This window comes from Heloderma suspectum, chromosome 12, assembly GCF_057233095.1.
Source record: "Heloderma suspectum isolate Gila_16-S chromosome 12, 16-S_ref, whole genome shotgun sequence".
NCBI classification, from domain to species: Eukaryota; Metazoa; Chordata; class Lepidosauria; order Squamata; family Helodermatidae; genus Heloderma; species Heloderma suspectum.
The window spans coordinates 26,186,424-26,203,089 of NC_139469.1; the positions used below are offsets into that span (position 1 = coordinate 26,186,424).

Below are 16,666 nucleotides of genomic sequence, written 5' to 3' on the forward strand. Positions count from 1 at the left end.
TGAGCAGGTTATATGCACGCACTCCATGAGCAGGTTATATGCACAGGTGGTGGAGGTGCCCAATTTTTATGCACTGCTCAACTCGCATGAGCCCTAACACATATATAAAATCCAGTCCCTAACATTCTATCATGCGAGTGTGTCCAAGAAACCAAACACAGGGCAGGGCTATGCAGATGAAAGAGGTGGAGCTATGCAAATAGGAAGAGCTTCCATTCCCAATGGCTGTGTTCACTAGAGGTCAGGAGCAAACCTAGCCCACACTGCAATATTGTTCCTCAGTGCAGTTCACTACTCTTTCCCATATAACTGAACAGATGCTGTTCCCTTCTATGGGAAATAGCAAAATGTTTCATTTAGAGACATGGCTGCCAAATAACAGTTAAAAAATTGCCGTCAACCCCCTTACCGCTGGCCAGCCTGGCCTTAAGTGACTAGGTCCTTGCAGGGCAGTGTGATTTAATTTGACTCACAGAGCACACAGAGGGAAAGGGTGCTCCAAAGATGCTTTGCAATGTACAAGGGCAGGGGCCCTATCGCCATGTGCATGCAGAAGATCTCAGATTTAATCCCTGGGGATCTGAACTGTGAAAGACCCTGTCTGAGATCCTGAAGAGCTGCTATTAGTCAGAATAACATAAGAGCAAAAGAAGAGCCCCACTGGATCAGACCAAGTGTCCATCTAGTCCAGCATTCTGTTCACACAGTGGTCAACCAGCTGCCCATGGGGAAACCCACAAGCAGGACATGAGGGCAATGGCATTAGGGATGGTGGTGGAGGTTCAAGCTCAGTGGATTACCACCTGCTCAGCCCCTTGGACCGGAGTCTGTGGACCACCACACTTGCCCGACTTGGTGCATGCAGACTTGGGCAAGCAGGGCGGGCCTTGTGGCTGCACCAAGCCGCTATTCTGCACAAATTGGTGGTTTGTCCTTTTCCATAAAGGGCCCTTTCGCCCAAATGGCAGCTGTAAAGAGGCCCATTTACACAACATTACAGGAGTAAATGGTCTATTTAGACCTTCTATGCTTGTAATGTTGCGTAAATGGGCTTCTTTACAGGTGCCATTTATGCAAGGTTGACCTTTACGGGAAATATCAAGCTGGCATTTTGTGTGGAATGGTGGCTTGGCAGAGGAGCAGAGTGCCAGGTGCTGCTCCCTGGATGCCCACAGCCTGCCCAGTGGCCCACTGCATGTGGTGAGCAGGATCAAGCAGCTGGCGGGAGTCCAGAAAGTGGCGCGGACAGGGATGAGTTCACCCATCCCTGAACAGCATCTTTCCACCCATGTAGCATAGAGCCATCAGGACCAGTAGCTGTTGAGAGCCTTCTCCTCCAGGCATTTGTCTAACCCACTTTTAAAGCCATCCAGATTGGTGCCCATCACTATGGCTTGTGGAAACAAATTCCATAGCTTAACTATGCGCTGTGTGGAATTTGCACACAGAAAATGCTGAGGATGATGGACTGATGATCTCATTCAGCATAAGGCACTTTCATATATCTGCCACAGCCCGATTCACCACCCAAAAGCCAGTATGAGTAGTGGTTGGAGCAGCTTTCCCCAATCTGATTCTCTCCAGGTGTTTTGGTCTACAAGTCCCATCCTTCCTGACCCTTGGCCATGCTGGCTGGGTCTCACGGGAGTTGTCATCCCAGCCATCAAGTATAGGGGTGGGCCACTTCACAGAGGGTTTGGGGACCACTTTTGCTCCCCCACCCCACCCATCCCCTGTGGGCCACACTCCTGCTGAAGCTAATGCACCACCTAATTCAGCAGGAAAACAAGATGGTGGTTTGATGGTGAGTTTTACCAACAACATGCTATGGAGTAGTAAAAGAGTCAAATGTAGCTTGTTCTGAAGCTGCTTTTGGTCTTTCTACCATTCCATGGTGGTCTGCTGTTAAAATTTATTTGCCACCATAAGTTTCAGTGGAGAGTAGTGACAAGGGCCTGATCAGGGTCTATGGAGGTTGCATGCAGCTGACTGTCGATCTAGTGGGACCCATGCTTGGGAAGGCTAGGTTGGGAACATCAGGCTAGGACCAGGGAGTCCCAAGTTTGAATCCTCATTCATAGGAATGGTGGAGAATTCCGCCACAGACTCCAATGAGGCTGGATTCTAAAGCCCCTTGGAGTCCGTGGCGGAACGGACCACCCACCTCCGCCACCCTGTGAAGTTTCCCTGGAACGGATCCTACGTGCCACCAGCCAGGTCTGGTCCATCCGCTGCCAGTCTGCGGAAGCAAATGGTGTCCGGCATAGTGGATGCCATTTACGTCCCTTCTTTTTGCCGTGATAGGCTACGCCATTTGCATCCCTGCTCTTTGCCGTAATAGGCTACGTAAATCTTTATGTAGCGTATCATGGCAAAGAGAAGGGATGCAAATGGTGTCCGCTACACTGGACACCATTTGTGTCCACAGACCGGCAGCAGACGGAAGTCCAGCTGCGGATGGACCTGGCTGGTGACTCTGTGGACTCACCATGGAGTTGAGCCGGCTGGGGAGGATTCTGGGGGGGAGGGACGGATCACCTCTCCCGCTCCGGACCCCCTAGCGGACTGGTGAGTGGGTTTCGTTCAGCCACAAAGCTCACTGGGAGAACAACAGCTACTTTCTCTCAGCCTACCTCACATGGTTGTGGTAAGGAAAGAATGGGTGAGGGAGGAGGAAGAACCATGTATGTGAGCCTGAGCTCCTTGCTGGAAGGGCAGGGCAAACACAGAGGTATAGTCATAATGCCAGGCTGTTCCTGTTCTCTTCCCTGACATCTCACAGAGCTGTGGATATTCTTAGGACAGCTTCTGCCACCAGCCGTATGCGCCTTCTTATCGCCCGAGATGACGATGCTCGGTAAGAATTTGCTTTATTCCAACTGGGGAATGGATGGTTGTCAGTGCAATTCTCTGGGCATTCACTCTGAGGTAAGTCCCATTGTGTTCAGTTGGGCTTACTCCCAGGTGAGCATGCCTAGAATTGCAGCCCAGATGTGTACATTTTAATTAACAAGGCTTATTGGTTTTAAATCGGGGGAGCGGGGACCTTTTTTTTACCCCAAGGGCCACATGGGCAGCTCTGAAGCATGTTGAGGGCTGCATGCTAGGCATTTGCCAGCATAGGATAAGGTTCAATGGGGATTTTTTTGTTGATTGTTTAAAAAATTGGTTTTATATTTTTGTATGGTTTTATACGATGCTATCATATATGGTTTTCTTGCATGGTGTTATATACGACAATGGAACCAATTGCCTAGGGAGGTGGCGGGCTCTCCCACACTGGAGGCATTCAAGATGAGGCTGGACAGCCATCTGTCAGGACTGCTCTGACTTGGATTCCTGCATTGAGCAGGGGGTTGGACTCGATGGTCTTGTAGGCACCTTCCAACCTTACTATTCTATGATTCTACTATCATATTGTATTGTTAGGCTTTAAATCTTTGTAAACCACCCCACGGAACTTTGGCTTTGGGGCAGTATAGAAATGTAATAAATGAAATAAAACTAAGCTTGTGTGCCCTCCACTGATGAACTCTAATATGGTTTATTGATATTGATAAATATGGTTTATTGTTTTCCCTGTGCCCAGGCTGCCAAGTCACCTCATCCTTTTCTAAATCACATATTTTAAACTGCAGCATACATTTGCAAATATAAAGAGGCTTCTTTGCACATAATCTCCCCACCCCCCGACACCTCCCTGGAAATGTAATACAGATATGATGGAGCCCAGGGAAAGGGGTAAATCTTGGAGCCATGTTTGTTTACAGTCACCCGTGCTATGGGTTATTCACAAAATCTGCAAAAGGTTATCGAGAGGGGAAGTTGGCCCGTAATCAATTTTTTTTGGTGTGCCTCTGAAGATTTGTAGAGATTTCACTTACATAATCATCTCACAGAATATGTAATTCACCAATACATATCTCCAAGATTAAAGGGACGGGGAGAGGAAAAGGGGGAGAGAGATTTTATGTGAGCCTCTTTATCATTGTTATTTTATTTTATTTATCCCTTATTATCTTTCATCCATGTCCTTGAGCTTGCAGGAGTAATCCTCCTCTTCACCGCATTAGGGTCAGGGGCTGCTCACTGTTGCAGATGTGGCGGCCAGGACTTGTGATATGCCCACATCATTCCCCTCCACCTGCTACTCCCACTCTTCTTTTGAAGTCAGCTGTTGAGCATCCTGAATGACTCAGCCAATCAGCTGAAGGCCCGGCCATTCTCAGCTCAGCCTCTGTTCTGCTCAGGTGTCTGGGGCCTGACCAGTTCACACCGCAAATGCAATTTTATTTGGATCAAGGCTTGTTTGCAGCTGGCCCGGCTGATAGTAATCAGGGTGTCTTGGATGACTGGTGAATGTTTCAGTAGGGAGGATCACTTGGAACCCACTCCCTCACTGCTGGAATCTGGTACACCCATTGCCCAAGGTGCTCTGATTACTAGCAATGCCTAGTATACTGTGCCTGGCACTGGGAGATATGCTACCTGTGAACATGGAGATTTCATCTAGGGATGTCTATCGCCAGCCCTTTTGGGGCCTGACAGATTCCCATGGTGCCCCGAAGTTGGCATTTGCCAGCTGAGCTGGGGATCCGTTCCCAAAATCTGAGAACGTTTTCAGGGTTTTTTAGGAGGTGTTGTGTAAAAAGCAGTTTGTGCAAATTGCAGCTCTAGTTTACGTGATTTGTACAAATTACAGCTGCAATTCATGCAAATTACAGCCGAAAGTTGCATAATTTATGCAAATTGTGGCTGTAATTTGCACACATTGCTTTATGCATCTTTTTTTCTAACAGAAATCTGTGAGCTGACCCGTCTCGATGCAGATCGATTTGGGCCAGCTCATGGGAAACCAAGGTGAAGTCCAGGGTGCCAAGCTGACTAAAGTTCTGTGAGCTTCACCCCCTGGATGGATTCCTCTGACATCCCTAATGTCATCTAGCTAAGCGAGCTAAATGGAGTGCAGGTGCAGGCTACTTTAGGGGGTGCAGGACTAACCCTGTGGCACATACAGCTTTATACTCCTCTAACATGGGGGAATGGCTGAGGAGCTCAGGAAGAGCAGCCAGGGAGCTGCTGCTGCCGTCCCCCAACAACTGCCGCCTGAGGCAGTTGCCTCATTCTGCCTAGTACACAGGCAGGAAAATTCAGGCCTCGAGACTCAATCTTCCCCTTCTCTTGACCCCCTCCCCCGCCCCAACCATAAATCATTTGGTGGTATCCCAGCTTTTGTGCAGCCTCTCTTCCGTTCTATAAGATTGAAATGTCTCACTTAAGGCTTAGTTACTGGCAGTAAGCGTTTTAAGCTAAAATGTGTTGGTATTTTTGTAGTTTGTACTTATCCCTTTAGCCCCCACCCTTTCCCTTCACTTCTGCCCACCACTGGAATGTGGCCCCCGAGAGCTTCTCTGAAATTGGTTTCAGCCCTCGGGCTGAAAGAGGTTCCTCATCTCTGGCCTAATGGTAGGACCGGCCTTGGGTGCCTGAATTCGTTAATGGGCTCAATGAAGGCCAATAAACTGAAGCTGAAACCTGACAAGATGGGGTAGATGGGTCTCAGTTCTGGGGAAATATTGTTCAACCTGCTTGGGATGGGGTTGCTCTCTCCCTGGAAGAGCAGGCTCACAGTTTGGGGATGCTCCTAGATCCATCTTTCTCACTAGAGGCCCAGGTCACCTTGGTGGCATGGAGCGGTTGCCAGCTCCAGCCATTTCTAGGCACGGATAGTCTGACACAGTGGTCCATTCTCTGGTAACTTTCCAGCTGGATTACTGTAATGTGTTATACATAGGGATGTACGGACTTTGTTAAATCCATTCTGTCTGTGTTTCATGGAATGTCAGGTGTCTTTCATCCCGTTCTCTATTCATTCAAATTTTTTTTACTGGAAATTTCTTCTACTTGCCTAATTCACATTGGCACTAATGCGCACTTAATGAGAACCAGTGCCAATGCACATCAACTAATGTGCATTTGCACAAGAGCATATCCATGCTAGTGCACACTTGACTAATGTGAATTAGCACAAATTCCCCCCCCCCCAGTGAAAAACTGGTCTGCAAGTCTATGGAACTTGGAACATGGAAAAAGCCAGTAGACTGTGGAATCTGCAGGCCAAATTCATAGAAATCTGAACTCATTTGAATCCATTGTGGATTTCTCCAACATCGTTAGTTATACATTGTGTTGCCCTTGAAGATGATTCAGAAGCTCAAATTAGTGCACAGTTTGGCTGCCAGAATTTTAGTTGGTGTTGCCAAGTTGGTTCACCTTGCTCCTCTCTTGAACGAATGGCACTGGCAGCCTATTCACTTCTAGGCCATATTCAAGGTGCTTGAACTTACTTTTAGAGCTCTAAATTTGGGACCCAAATACCTGAAGGAGCACCTCTTCCCACAGCAGGCTGCCCATGTCTTAAGGTCATCCGCTGAGGCCCTCCTCCAAGTTTCTTCCTTATCAGGAAGTGTACTCTGTAGTTATGAAGGCCAGAGCTTTCTCAACTGGAGCCCCAGCTCAAGGTATCACACCACCCGAGGCAAACATGCCCTGCTGCCGCCTTATGCCACTTGCTGGTGGCAAGGATCCCACAAGAGTTCAGGCCAGCTCTCACAAGAGTTTGGCCAAGCTCTCGGGGGACCTGGCCAAGCTCTCGTAAGACCTAAAGCTTCAGTAAGTGAAAGCTGGGGGCACGTGACGGAAGAGCCAGCAGCTACTCTAGAGAGCCCCACCAGCTGCTCTCCCACTGCAGCAAATGCCACGATGGGAGAGCAGCTGGCAGGGCTCCCCAGAGCACCCGCTAGAAATGGCAGCGGGACAGTGCCCCCTCCCCTGAGGGTCGGGGGAGTGGTACAATTTGCTGTTCTTCCTGCTCCACCACTTGATGGGGCTACATCAGTCTGCATAATGGTAGGGCCAGCCCTGCTCTATGGTTACCCGCCGCCCACCTCCCCTAAAGGGCACCTTTAGGTGCATGCCTGGCACCTAATTTACAGCCTTTTTGGTACCAGGTTATGATGTATTTTACTGATGTATTTTAATTTGTATAACTTCCCAGTCTACCTTTGTAATTGAATCTGGTGTTTGTATTTGCTTTCGTTTATGTCGGCTGTTGGATGTTGGTTGTATTGTATTGCATGGTATTTGTCAGGGGTGCCTCTGAGCATAGGCAGTGGTAGAGTAGCTCAGATTCCGAAGAGGAACCGCAAAATATGGGGGAGGAATTTCTCCAGACTCTTCCAGACAGGGAGAGACAGATTCCTTAGGTTTCAATAGTCCAGCTGGACAGAGAGGGTTTCTCTTCACACACCCCTGTGAGAGATAGCGAACAGGGAGAGGGGGGTGGCGTGGAGAGCCTGAATTCTTAGATGCCAGGTGCAGAAACAGAGCAAAGAGAGAGATGGCAGGGCGGAGCTTAGGTGATCTGCCCAATTGGTCTGGCAGGAACAGCTACGCATAGAGACCTCGCGAGATAGAGGGAGATTCCCACCCACCCCTTAAGTTAGGAAAGCATGCCGGTCTTTTCTCAAACAGTGGGCAACTTTCAACCTGGGTAGCTTCCCCTTGAACTCCCTGAAGGTTTTTCCTTTGGAGACTGTGAGTTACTGACAATTTGCATCTGTATGACCCATGGAAGTAAAGGATTAAAGAGCCGTGGAGAGAAGCCTCTTGTCTGTGTTTTTGATTTGGCTTGTGACGTTCAGCAGGGACAAAAGGGAATCCTGACAGTATTAGGTATTCAATACATGTTTTTATTATTTATATTGTGCACCGATCGGGATGGCAAGCAGCAGGCAAAGCGGACCCAGATGGCACTTTGAGGAGCCACCGCTCTAGGCCGCGGCTGAGTCACACGCTGGCTTCTCTCTGCCTCACCTTCCCTGGCTGGGGAAAGACAAAGGGAGGAATGATGAGGCTCCAGCTGGCACCTCCAGGAGCTCCTGAGTTGTGTACTGGCTTTATCTGCTGCTTGCCATCCTGATCAGGACCACAAGGGCCAGGAGAAGCAGACTCAGAAGGCGTCTCAAGGAGCTGCTCCTCAAGGCACCAGCTGAGTCCCAAGCTGGCTTTCCTCTGCCACATCCTTCCCCAAGCAGTGAAGGCGGGGGAGCAGTGAGGCCAGCTGAGCTCCAGCTTCAAGGAGCCATCGTTGAGACCATGGCTAGTGATGTATGGATTTCGCTAAATCCATTCTGTCTCTGTGTTGGGGATCGTCAGGTGTCTTTAATTCCATCATCTGCTCATTGATGGAATTGGAGGTTTTTCACCAGAATTCCGTTCTGCTTCTGCTAATACACATTCGTGTTAATGTGCACTTGTGCAAATGCGAATTAGTGCAACCCCACCCCCCTCCCAAGTGAGACACCGGTCTGCAAGTCCACGGAATCCACGTCACTTGGAAAAAGCTGATCTGCTGAGGAATCTGCATGTTGGGTTCATACAAATCCAAACTTATTTGAATCTGTTGCAGATTTCTCCAACACCCCTCACCCCTTTCTCTTCTCTGAGTGGGCATGGCTTGAAGGAGAGGGAAAGGTCTCCCTCCAGCGTCCCGCACACTGGATAGAGTGACCCCTGGGCTGAATTTGGCCCATGGGCCAGGGGGGCCCTGCCCCTGATTTACCCAAACAGTGGAATGGGATGGTCTTGGTGGAATGGGATGGTCTCTGTGTTGCAGCCTGGCATTTGTATGCTGGAGACAGCAGACTATAGACAGACCTGGGTGTGTACCCTGGTGTGCTTTTATTATTTTATTTTAAATATATTTTATTGTTTAAAAATTATATATACAAATACATATATAAAGAACACAAATCAGTCTCATTGAGGAGCTATGCATTGATTAAGCCAAACAACATTAATTCATTTTATGATCAATATGGTCAGTCCATCCATACTTCCTTTTATAAAACTTCTAATGCCTCATTTCTAGCATTCTGACGCTGAGTTTTCTCTTTCCAGTACTGAATAAATTTATCCCTTTGTTTCAAGAAAGTCTTTTTGATAGACATCCTTTCCAGAACATCTTAAAATGAGACTATTTTATGAATTAATATTCAGTGCCATATATTTCTTTCCCATTCAGCTGGGGTACTTTTCTATTTAATGATTGAAATTCTGTGACCAAGTAATCCAAATTCTTCATGAAGAAAACTGAATAAATGATGCAAATCTAGTAGATTTGCATGATTCCTTTTTTATTTTGCATGATTTGTTCAGTATTACAGAATTTACTCTTATTTATTACATTTTTATCCTATCCTTCCTCATGGAGCTCAGGGCAACAAGGATGGTTCTCCCTTCACCCATTGTTATCCTCACAACAACCCTTTGAGGTAGCTTAGGCTGAGAGAGACAATGACTTGACTACCATTGTTTGGTAGAAAGGCAGGGTACAAATAACAAATAAATAAGGAGTCAAATTTTAGATGTTAGTGAGTTTAGGGTATATAGCAGACTTTCCCAACTTGTGGTTCCAGATGTTGACTACAATCTCTATCACCCCAGCATGGCCAATGGTCAGGAATGATGGGAGTTGTAGTCCAACAATATCTGCAGGGCCCAGGTTGGGAAAGCTGATGTACAGAATAACAGCATCACGTTCCTCCATCCTCTTCCTTTGCGATCAACACGCTCCAGGAAACAAAGCTCCAGGTAGAGATGTCAGAGAATTCCGCGATGGATCTCGGTGAGGCTGAATGCCAGTGCATTCGGCCCCCTGAAATCCAACTCAGAACGAAGCCCCCGCCCCCCAACCTACAAAAGGCGCACGTGACGAAGTCCCCGCCCCCCCCCACAAAAGGCGCACAAAACGGAGCACTTACCTGCTCCCGTCCGCGCTGCTTTGCAAATGGCGGCCGTCCTGCGGCTGCCATTCACTTCATCTTCATAGCCATGATAGTCTACGTAAATACTTACATAGCCTATCACGGCTAATGCAGGGACACCATTTGTGTCCCTGCAGAGGCCGTGATAGGCTATGTAAGTATTTACGTAGCCTATCACGGCAGGGGGGAAAAAACCCAGCGTACGCACATGGCAGCGGCTACCGCCATTTGCGTACGCTGGGTTTTTCCCCCCTGCTGTGATAGGCTTCGTAAATATTTATGTAGCCTATCATGGCTCAATACAGGGACACAAAGGGCAGCGGCTACGAAAGCCGCCATTTGCGTCCGTCCAGGGCTGCCCAGCGGCCGGATGTCTGGCTGCGGGTGGCCGGAGCTGGCTGGCGGCTCTGCGGCTTGGCCGCTAAGCGGAGCCAGCTGGGGAGGATTCCGGGGGGGAGGACCGGATCGCCTCCCCCCTGTCGAGGATTCTGGGGGGAGGGACGGAGCACCTCCCCCCCACCGCGGATTGCCGGGCGTGGAGCCAGGTAGGTGTTTCGTACATCCCTAGCTCCAGGCTAACACAACTTTGTTGGTTAACGGCTACCTTCTTTACAAACGCAGATTCTAGGAAACTCTCAGACTGCAGTGAACCAGCTAATCCACACATCTACGAATATCAGTAGAGAATATGAAGTGGAAGCTAGAAAAGTTGCCAGCAGGCTGGGCAAGAACTTCATGGCCAGACTAGCTTTGTGGGGATGCCCCTCGCTCCCACGAGTGGCCGGCCTGGCAGAGTGTCTTAGCTCTGCCCCTAACTTTTCCCGCTTTGCTCTGCGACGGACTCTCAGGTCCTCAAGTCATGCCCCTGGTCCTCCTCCTCCCCCTCCGAAACATGCGTTCTCGTGGGGGAGGAATGGGGGAGCCCTTCAGCCTGTGCCATCTGTGTGTCAAGGTCCTGGGAAGAAAGTCTCGCTGTATCTGGGCTCACTGGGGAGGTGGCTGTTCTGGCTGTTCCCATTCTGAATCTGAGCTGCCAAACATCTCCACATGCTCAGATTCATTCCTGACAAACAGGTTGCAAAGTACTGAATTTGTTCTTAATATTATGTTTTAAAGCAGGGGTGCAGGACGTCTTTCAGCCCAAGGGCCAAATCCCATTTCAAAATAGCTCTCAGGGGGCTGCATTCCAATGGTGGGCAGGGCCTAAGGCAAAGGGGTGGAGCCAAAATACAAAAAAAAAAAACCCACCCCAGCATATTTTAGCTTAAAGCTCTTGCTGTCTGCAGCTAAGCCTTAGGAAAGGCATTTTAACCTTTTAGAAGTGGGGGAAAGCTACACATATGCCTGGAAATCACCAAAGGATTGGGGGTTCGGTGGAAAGGGATGGGGCCAGGGGCAGGAGGCAGGGCCTTCTGGGTACCCCCAGAGGACTGGGTCTGGCCCCCAGGCCTGAAGTACTACACCCCTGTTTTAAAGTGTCCCAGAAAACCTAATTTTGGGAACAAAAAACTGGGTGCAGGGATGAATCAGATTTGTTTCAGATCTGTAGCTTTGAAACATTAAGACAATCCAAACCAATGTGATATCTTATCTGTGTGGGGGCACATGATTAAATAGTGTTTTCTTGTTCAGGAGAGAATTCTCTGAGCTGTTAGAAAAATTCGGATCTCATAGCAACACAGGTTCAGCCCGCAGTTCACCTGTTCTCCATGGTGGGGGTGAGTAGTTATTCTCCCAAGTGACCTGACCTGGCAAATGCTGCTAGGAGAGAAAGGTGCTCAGAACAGAAAAATAAAATACCGTGCCAATAGTTGAGACATGCATAGGGTAGGAGAGTAGAATCCCCTGGCTCAGCCGATCTGGTATCTGAAGTCTGACCTTGCCTTAGATAGCCATCAGTGGGAGCCAGGCCTGAGGAGGGCGGGGAAGGGAGCCAGGCCTTGGGGAGGGGGGTTATACCAGCTTGAGGCAGTGCCTGTGAGCAAGGAGTCCTTTGAGCCAGAGTCCCCCCCAAATTGGGACCCCTACAGATAGTACCATATGAATGAGATTCCCCTGAGGAACTTCTAAAAAGCAGGGCCTTACTCTTCTCTGTCCTCACCAGAGCAAGCAACAGGCAAGACCAAAGTCAACTGAGAGGCCATAGAGTGCTAGGCTCCAGATCAGGGGATCACCCCTTTAAGACTCTCCAGAAAGGGGGCAGAGCCTGGGAGGGGTTGTCTGACTCTGGCCCAAGAGGGATAAAAGGTCTCAGTTGAGCCCTGGTCAGACTGTGTCCAGCCAAGTTGTCTGTCGGGAGCTATCCAAGGTCCTGCAATTCCAGACCACTGCTACCTAATGAAGCCATCCTCAGGTGTCTGTTGTAGTCCATGGGCCCTCACTCATGGTCAGGGTAGGACAGGACAGGCAGCCCCTGGAGATCTTGAGTACAGAAAGCTGAAACTAGCTAAAACATATGGTCTCTCCCAATCTGCATGAGGCCCCTCTCCTGTGTCTCCAGGATCGTTTCATTAAAGCAGGCGTGTGATGCCATGTCATCACTCCATGATTTCATTGGCTGCTGCTGCTTGTGGAAAAGGGGTGTGCCATGATGTCACATCCGGCGTCTGCTTTAACTAAACAAAAGCAGGAGGCGCAGGGAGTTGTGGTTTTGCCGCAGCCAAGTGCTTCAGCCAGGTAACATGTATTTGGTCCTCTAAGTTTCTGTGAGGCTCTGCTGGACCTGGTACATTGTCACCAAGTGTGTTTTGGTTTGTTCTCATGTCCACAAGATGGGATTGTTCTTGCAAAACCAAAGTAGTTTAGCAACAGAGACGTTTCGTTCATGGTAAACTGGAGCTTGTTGCTGAAGCATTTAGTTTCTTGGATTCTCCGTGGTGCCATGAGGAGTAATGAGAGGGAAGGAAAATGCAATATACCTTAGGGGTCAGTAACTGGCAGCCCCTGGGACTAATCTGCTAGAGGCTGTCTTGCAGTTATACATCCCAGAGCCAATTGAGAGGATATGGGTGAGCTGTATACTTGGCAACAGGGGTGAACAGCAGGCCTTTTGGGGCCGTGAGGACTGGAACCATGGCACACTAGCACTTTCTATTTCAAGCAGGCTTTCCAGCAAAACTAGCTGCTGATCAGGGAAGTATTTTGTTCACCGAAACACTGTCTTTAACTTTGTTCTTCAGGCAGATATTTGGAAAGCACATCTTCGGGGTCCTCATCTCGTTCCCAGAGTCCTCTCTTGCTGAGTCCAGCAAATTCTCATGGGCTTCTGATTGGAAATCCAGCACATTCATCACCACATGCAGCCTCACAGTACGTACTGCATTGCTTTTAAGAGGTGTTAATGTTTCACTGACATCCATCGACCGTGTTGGACCACCCCATGGTGCCTGTGGGCCCCTTCACATATAGAGCATCCTGGGTGATAGGTGTGTATATGTGCATACACGTGGATGGATATATCCTCCTTACACTGTCTGTCCAAACATTTTTGTATACATGCATAGGGATGTTGCGGGTGCCTGATATGGGGGTGGAGTCCGACTGACTCCCTCCTGCTCAGCCCCCTGGACCCCTGTTCATGGACTGCATGGCACTCGCTAGAACTGTCCACGAACACTACACGGTCCACAAGCATCCGGCAGCCCACCCGTTCCTTCCCGAGCCGCCATGCACCAGATGTAGAATGCTCCATGTAACTGAATACATCCATCCACGTGTATGTATACCCATGAAAACCCATATGCATGTATAGGGATGGATGGACTCGCCTCTGTCCGTCCGCACCTGCTTGCTGTGCCACGTGAGCCCCTCGGCGGCTCGGCGAGCAACCAACAAGTGTTGCAGATCTGCCCGCTCCTTCCCCAAGCTGCCATTTTGCACAACCATTTCCGGGCATTTCCGGGAAGGGAATGTTATGTAGATTGCAGCTGTAAAGGGAAATCTATGCAACATGATAGGCATGAATTGCATGCCTATAGCATGCCTGTAATGGCATGCCTGTAATGCTATGTAGATCACCCTTTATGGCCACAAGCTATGCAACATTCCCTTCCTGGAAATGCCCAAGCTGCCATGGTTGTGCAAAATGGCAGCTTGCGGAAGGAGCGGGCAGGTCTGCAACACTTGTTGGTTGCTCGCTGAGCCGCCGAGGGGCTCACGTGGCACAGCAAGCAGGTGCGGACGGACAGAGGCGAGTCCATCCATCCCTATACATGCATATGGGTTTTCATGGGTATACATGCACGTGGATGGATGTATTCAGTTACATGGAACGTTCTACATCTGGTGCATGTAGATAAATCACAAGTTAGGAGAAAGGGTGTTAGCCTACTTTTCTACCAGACCTTTTAACTTCCACATGCAGGGTGGGTTTTCTTCTATCCTGGGGAGTGCTGGAACATACAGTCTTCTCACTTTCAATCTAAAATGACAGAGCCCAGCAAGGGCTGTCCCACGCGATATTTTTGAAATTTGGATTGGCCTGCTGTGGGCTTATTGTGAGGGTAGGATACAGCAGGATATGTAGAAGGTCCTACTTTGTGGGTGTAGAAGGGTTGGACTTTTTCCTTTTTCCTTGCAGTTGCCCCATCGAATCTGGGATCCAGAGCATCTCTGTAGCAAAATCTGCTGGCTTGGGGTTGACCATCAGCGGAGGGACCAACAGACCAGACGGGCCCATGGTTTATGTCCAGGAGCTACAACCAGAAGGTGACTGCTACAGGGTGAGCCAAACATTTTGGAGGCTTCAGATTGATATTGCTTCATGCTAAGACATACACAAGGAGGGCTATGGTTAAACAGGTTGTATAGGGAAGAGTGTATAACAAATGTGTTACGTCTCAGGCCTGGGAGACAAACCCAACCCACCTGAGGTGCCATCTGGGGTTCCCCAGAAGATCACATCCCCTCTCCATATCACCAGGTGGTTCCCACCTCCCCACTACCACCCGACTGCTGATCATTTAGTGGTTTCCTGGCTCTTGTGCAGTTTTTTCCCCATTCTAGAAGGTTGAAATGCTCCCCCTCAGGCGTAGTTACTAGGACTAGGAGCTTTAAGTTAAAATAGGCTGGCATTTTTTGGTATTTTGGCCTCGTCCAAATTGCCTTCAGTCCTGCCCACCACTGGAATGCAGCCCCTGAGAACTTCTCCAAAATGGAATTTGGCCATCTGGCTGAAAGGAGTTCAACACCCCGATGTATAATGAAGACGAATGAAAGAAATAGAGGAGGCCTCATTCATCTTGCCCTTCCTTGTTCCATGAAGCCTGGTGCCGTACAGATGTTCTCCCCCCACCCCACTCTCTTGCAGGATGGGCGTCTGAGGACAGGTGACCAGCTAATTGCCATCAACAAAGACTCGTTGGTGGGGGCCACACATGAAGAGGCCAAAAGGATACTTGCAAAAACAAAATTCAGGTAAGGGAGACTTCCCAGAAGCCCTGAGGGTGACAGGAATGTGGCAATAGAAGGAATCCAGCGGATCATCTCTAACAGAGTTGAGGTAGCTGAATCTGCCCTCATCCCCACCTCCCAGATCAAAATGTCAACCTTGGTTATGCCAAGAGCAAAGGTGTGCAGATTAAATCCAGGCATCACAAGTGCATCCCCATTCCATAGTGCATTCTGTATGTAAAACATTCGCGTCCTGTGCTTGGAAGGCCGGCCCTACCATTAGGTGGAGTGAGGTGGCTGCCTCAGGCAGCAGGTGCTGCGGTGAGAAGGATGGCAGCAAGGTGTTGGAGGACAGAGCTGTGTGTGTGTGTCTGCCATCCAGCCTGCTCTGGAGCCCCTAACCTATTATACTGCACTCAGATGAGGTGGAGGACACTGTCCGGTTGCCAGTGGACACCCAGCTCTTGTCAAATTGTGGGTTAGTTGCAAAGGTAGAGATGAGGGTGAGGGCAGTGTCTTGCAGGGAAACCAGTAGCAGAGTCTCCTCCATGCTCAGACCACTGTGCGAGCCTGTGCTGGAAGCCTTCATAGAGGATGGGAAGTACCAAATGACCTGCTCTGGCCAAGGATGGGCGAACCTGTTTATTTCTGGTGCCTGTGTCACTTTTCCATATTTTTACCCATAATTCCATTCGATTTCATTACCACATTCATGGTAATGCAGTTCCAAAAGAATCCTCTCAAAATACTATGTCAGTGTGTACTTTAAGAAGGTTATCAAGATGTGGGTTTTGGTCAAATACATAGATGAATTCATGTGTGCACTTTGATATGTATCAACTGCTGAGAAGTGCAAAATCCCATGGATAGCAATGTTTCACACATACTAGTCCAAAAGGCGAGGACTAGGTCATTTTGTAGACAGATTTGCAGAGAGTGAATTCTTTATGCATTCCCAGCTCTGACTTGTTGGTGTTAGGAGGCCTAGGATGCAATCCTATGCATGTTCAGACAGAAAAAACGTAGCCTTATTTGAAGGGATGGAACAACCCCCTGCTCAATGCAGGAAGCTTGATTCCCAGGCGGTCGCCCATCCAACTACTGACCAGGCCGACGTGAAGCTTCGAATCTTCGAAGATGCCAGCAGCCCCCCCAAAACATGAGCGCTGGGTGCCGCCGCCACTGCCCCTCTTCCTTGTGCTGGCTGTCAAGGGCTGGCGCGGGGAAAAGAGCATTGGCAGACACCCCCCAGCTGCTCGCCCTGGCCTCCAGCAAGTGTGGGGGGAGAAGAGGATAGGTGCCTCGTTCTTCCCTCCACCCCCACCTGCTACAGTGGCGACAGTGGCAAAGGACAAGCTGGTCGTTTTCCCCAAGGCCAGGAAAACATGCGGAAAACGACAAGCCTCTCCCTCGCCACTGCCGTGTGGTGGGCATGGAATCAGCAGAAA

At 49.3% G+C, this 16,666-nt stretch overlaps 1 protein-coding gene across 1 annotated transcript in view; it reads left to right on the forward strand.

The window, feature by feature from the left end:
- The window catches only part of LOC146336738 (syntaxin-binding protein 4-like), an 87,074-nt gene that overhangs the window by 30,026 nt on the left and 40,382 nt on the right, over window positions 1-16,666 (forward strand). Inside the window, exons 5-9 of the mRNA XM_084818872.1 lie at window positions 2,783-2,857; window positions 11,460-11,545; window positions 13,007-13,136; window positions 14,407-14,548; window positions 15,136-15,242. Coding sequence (XP_084674998.1) covers window positions 2,783-2,857; window positions 11,460-11,545; window positions 13,007-13,136; window positions 14,407-14,548; window positions 15,136-15,242 — 540 coding nt within the window. The remainder of the gene's footprint in view (window positions 1-2,782; window positions 2,858-11,459; window positions 11,546-13,006; window positions 13,137-14,406; window positions 14,549-15,135; window positions 15,243-16,666) is intronic.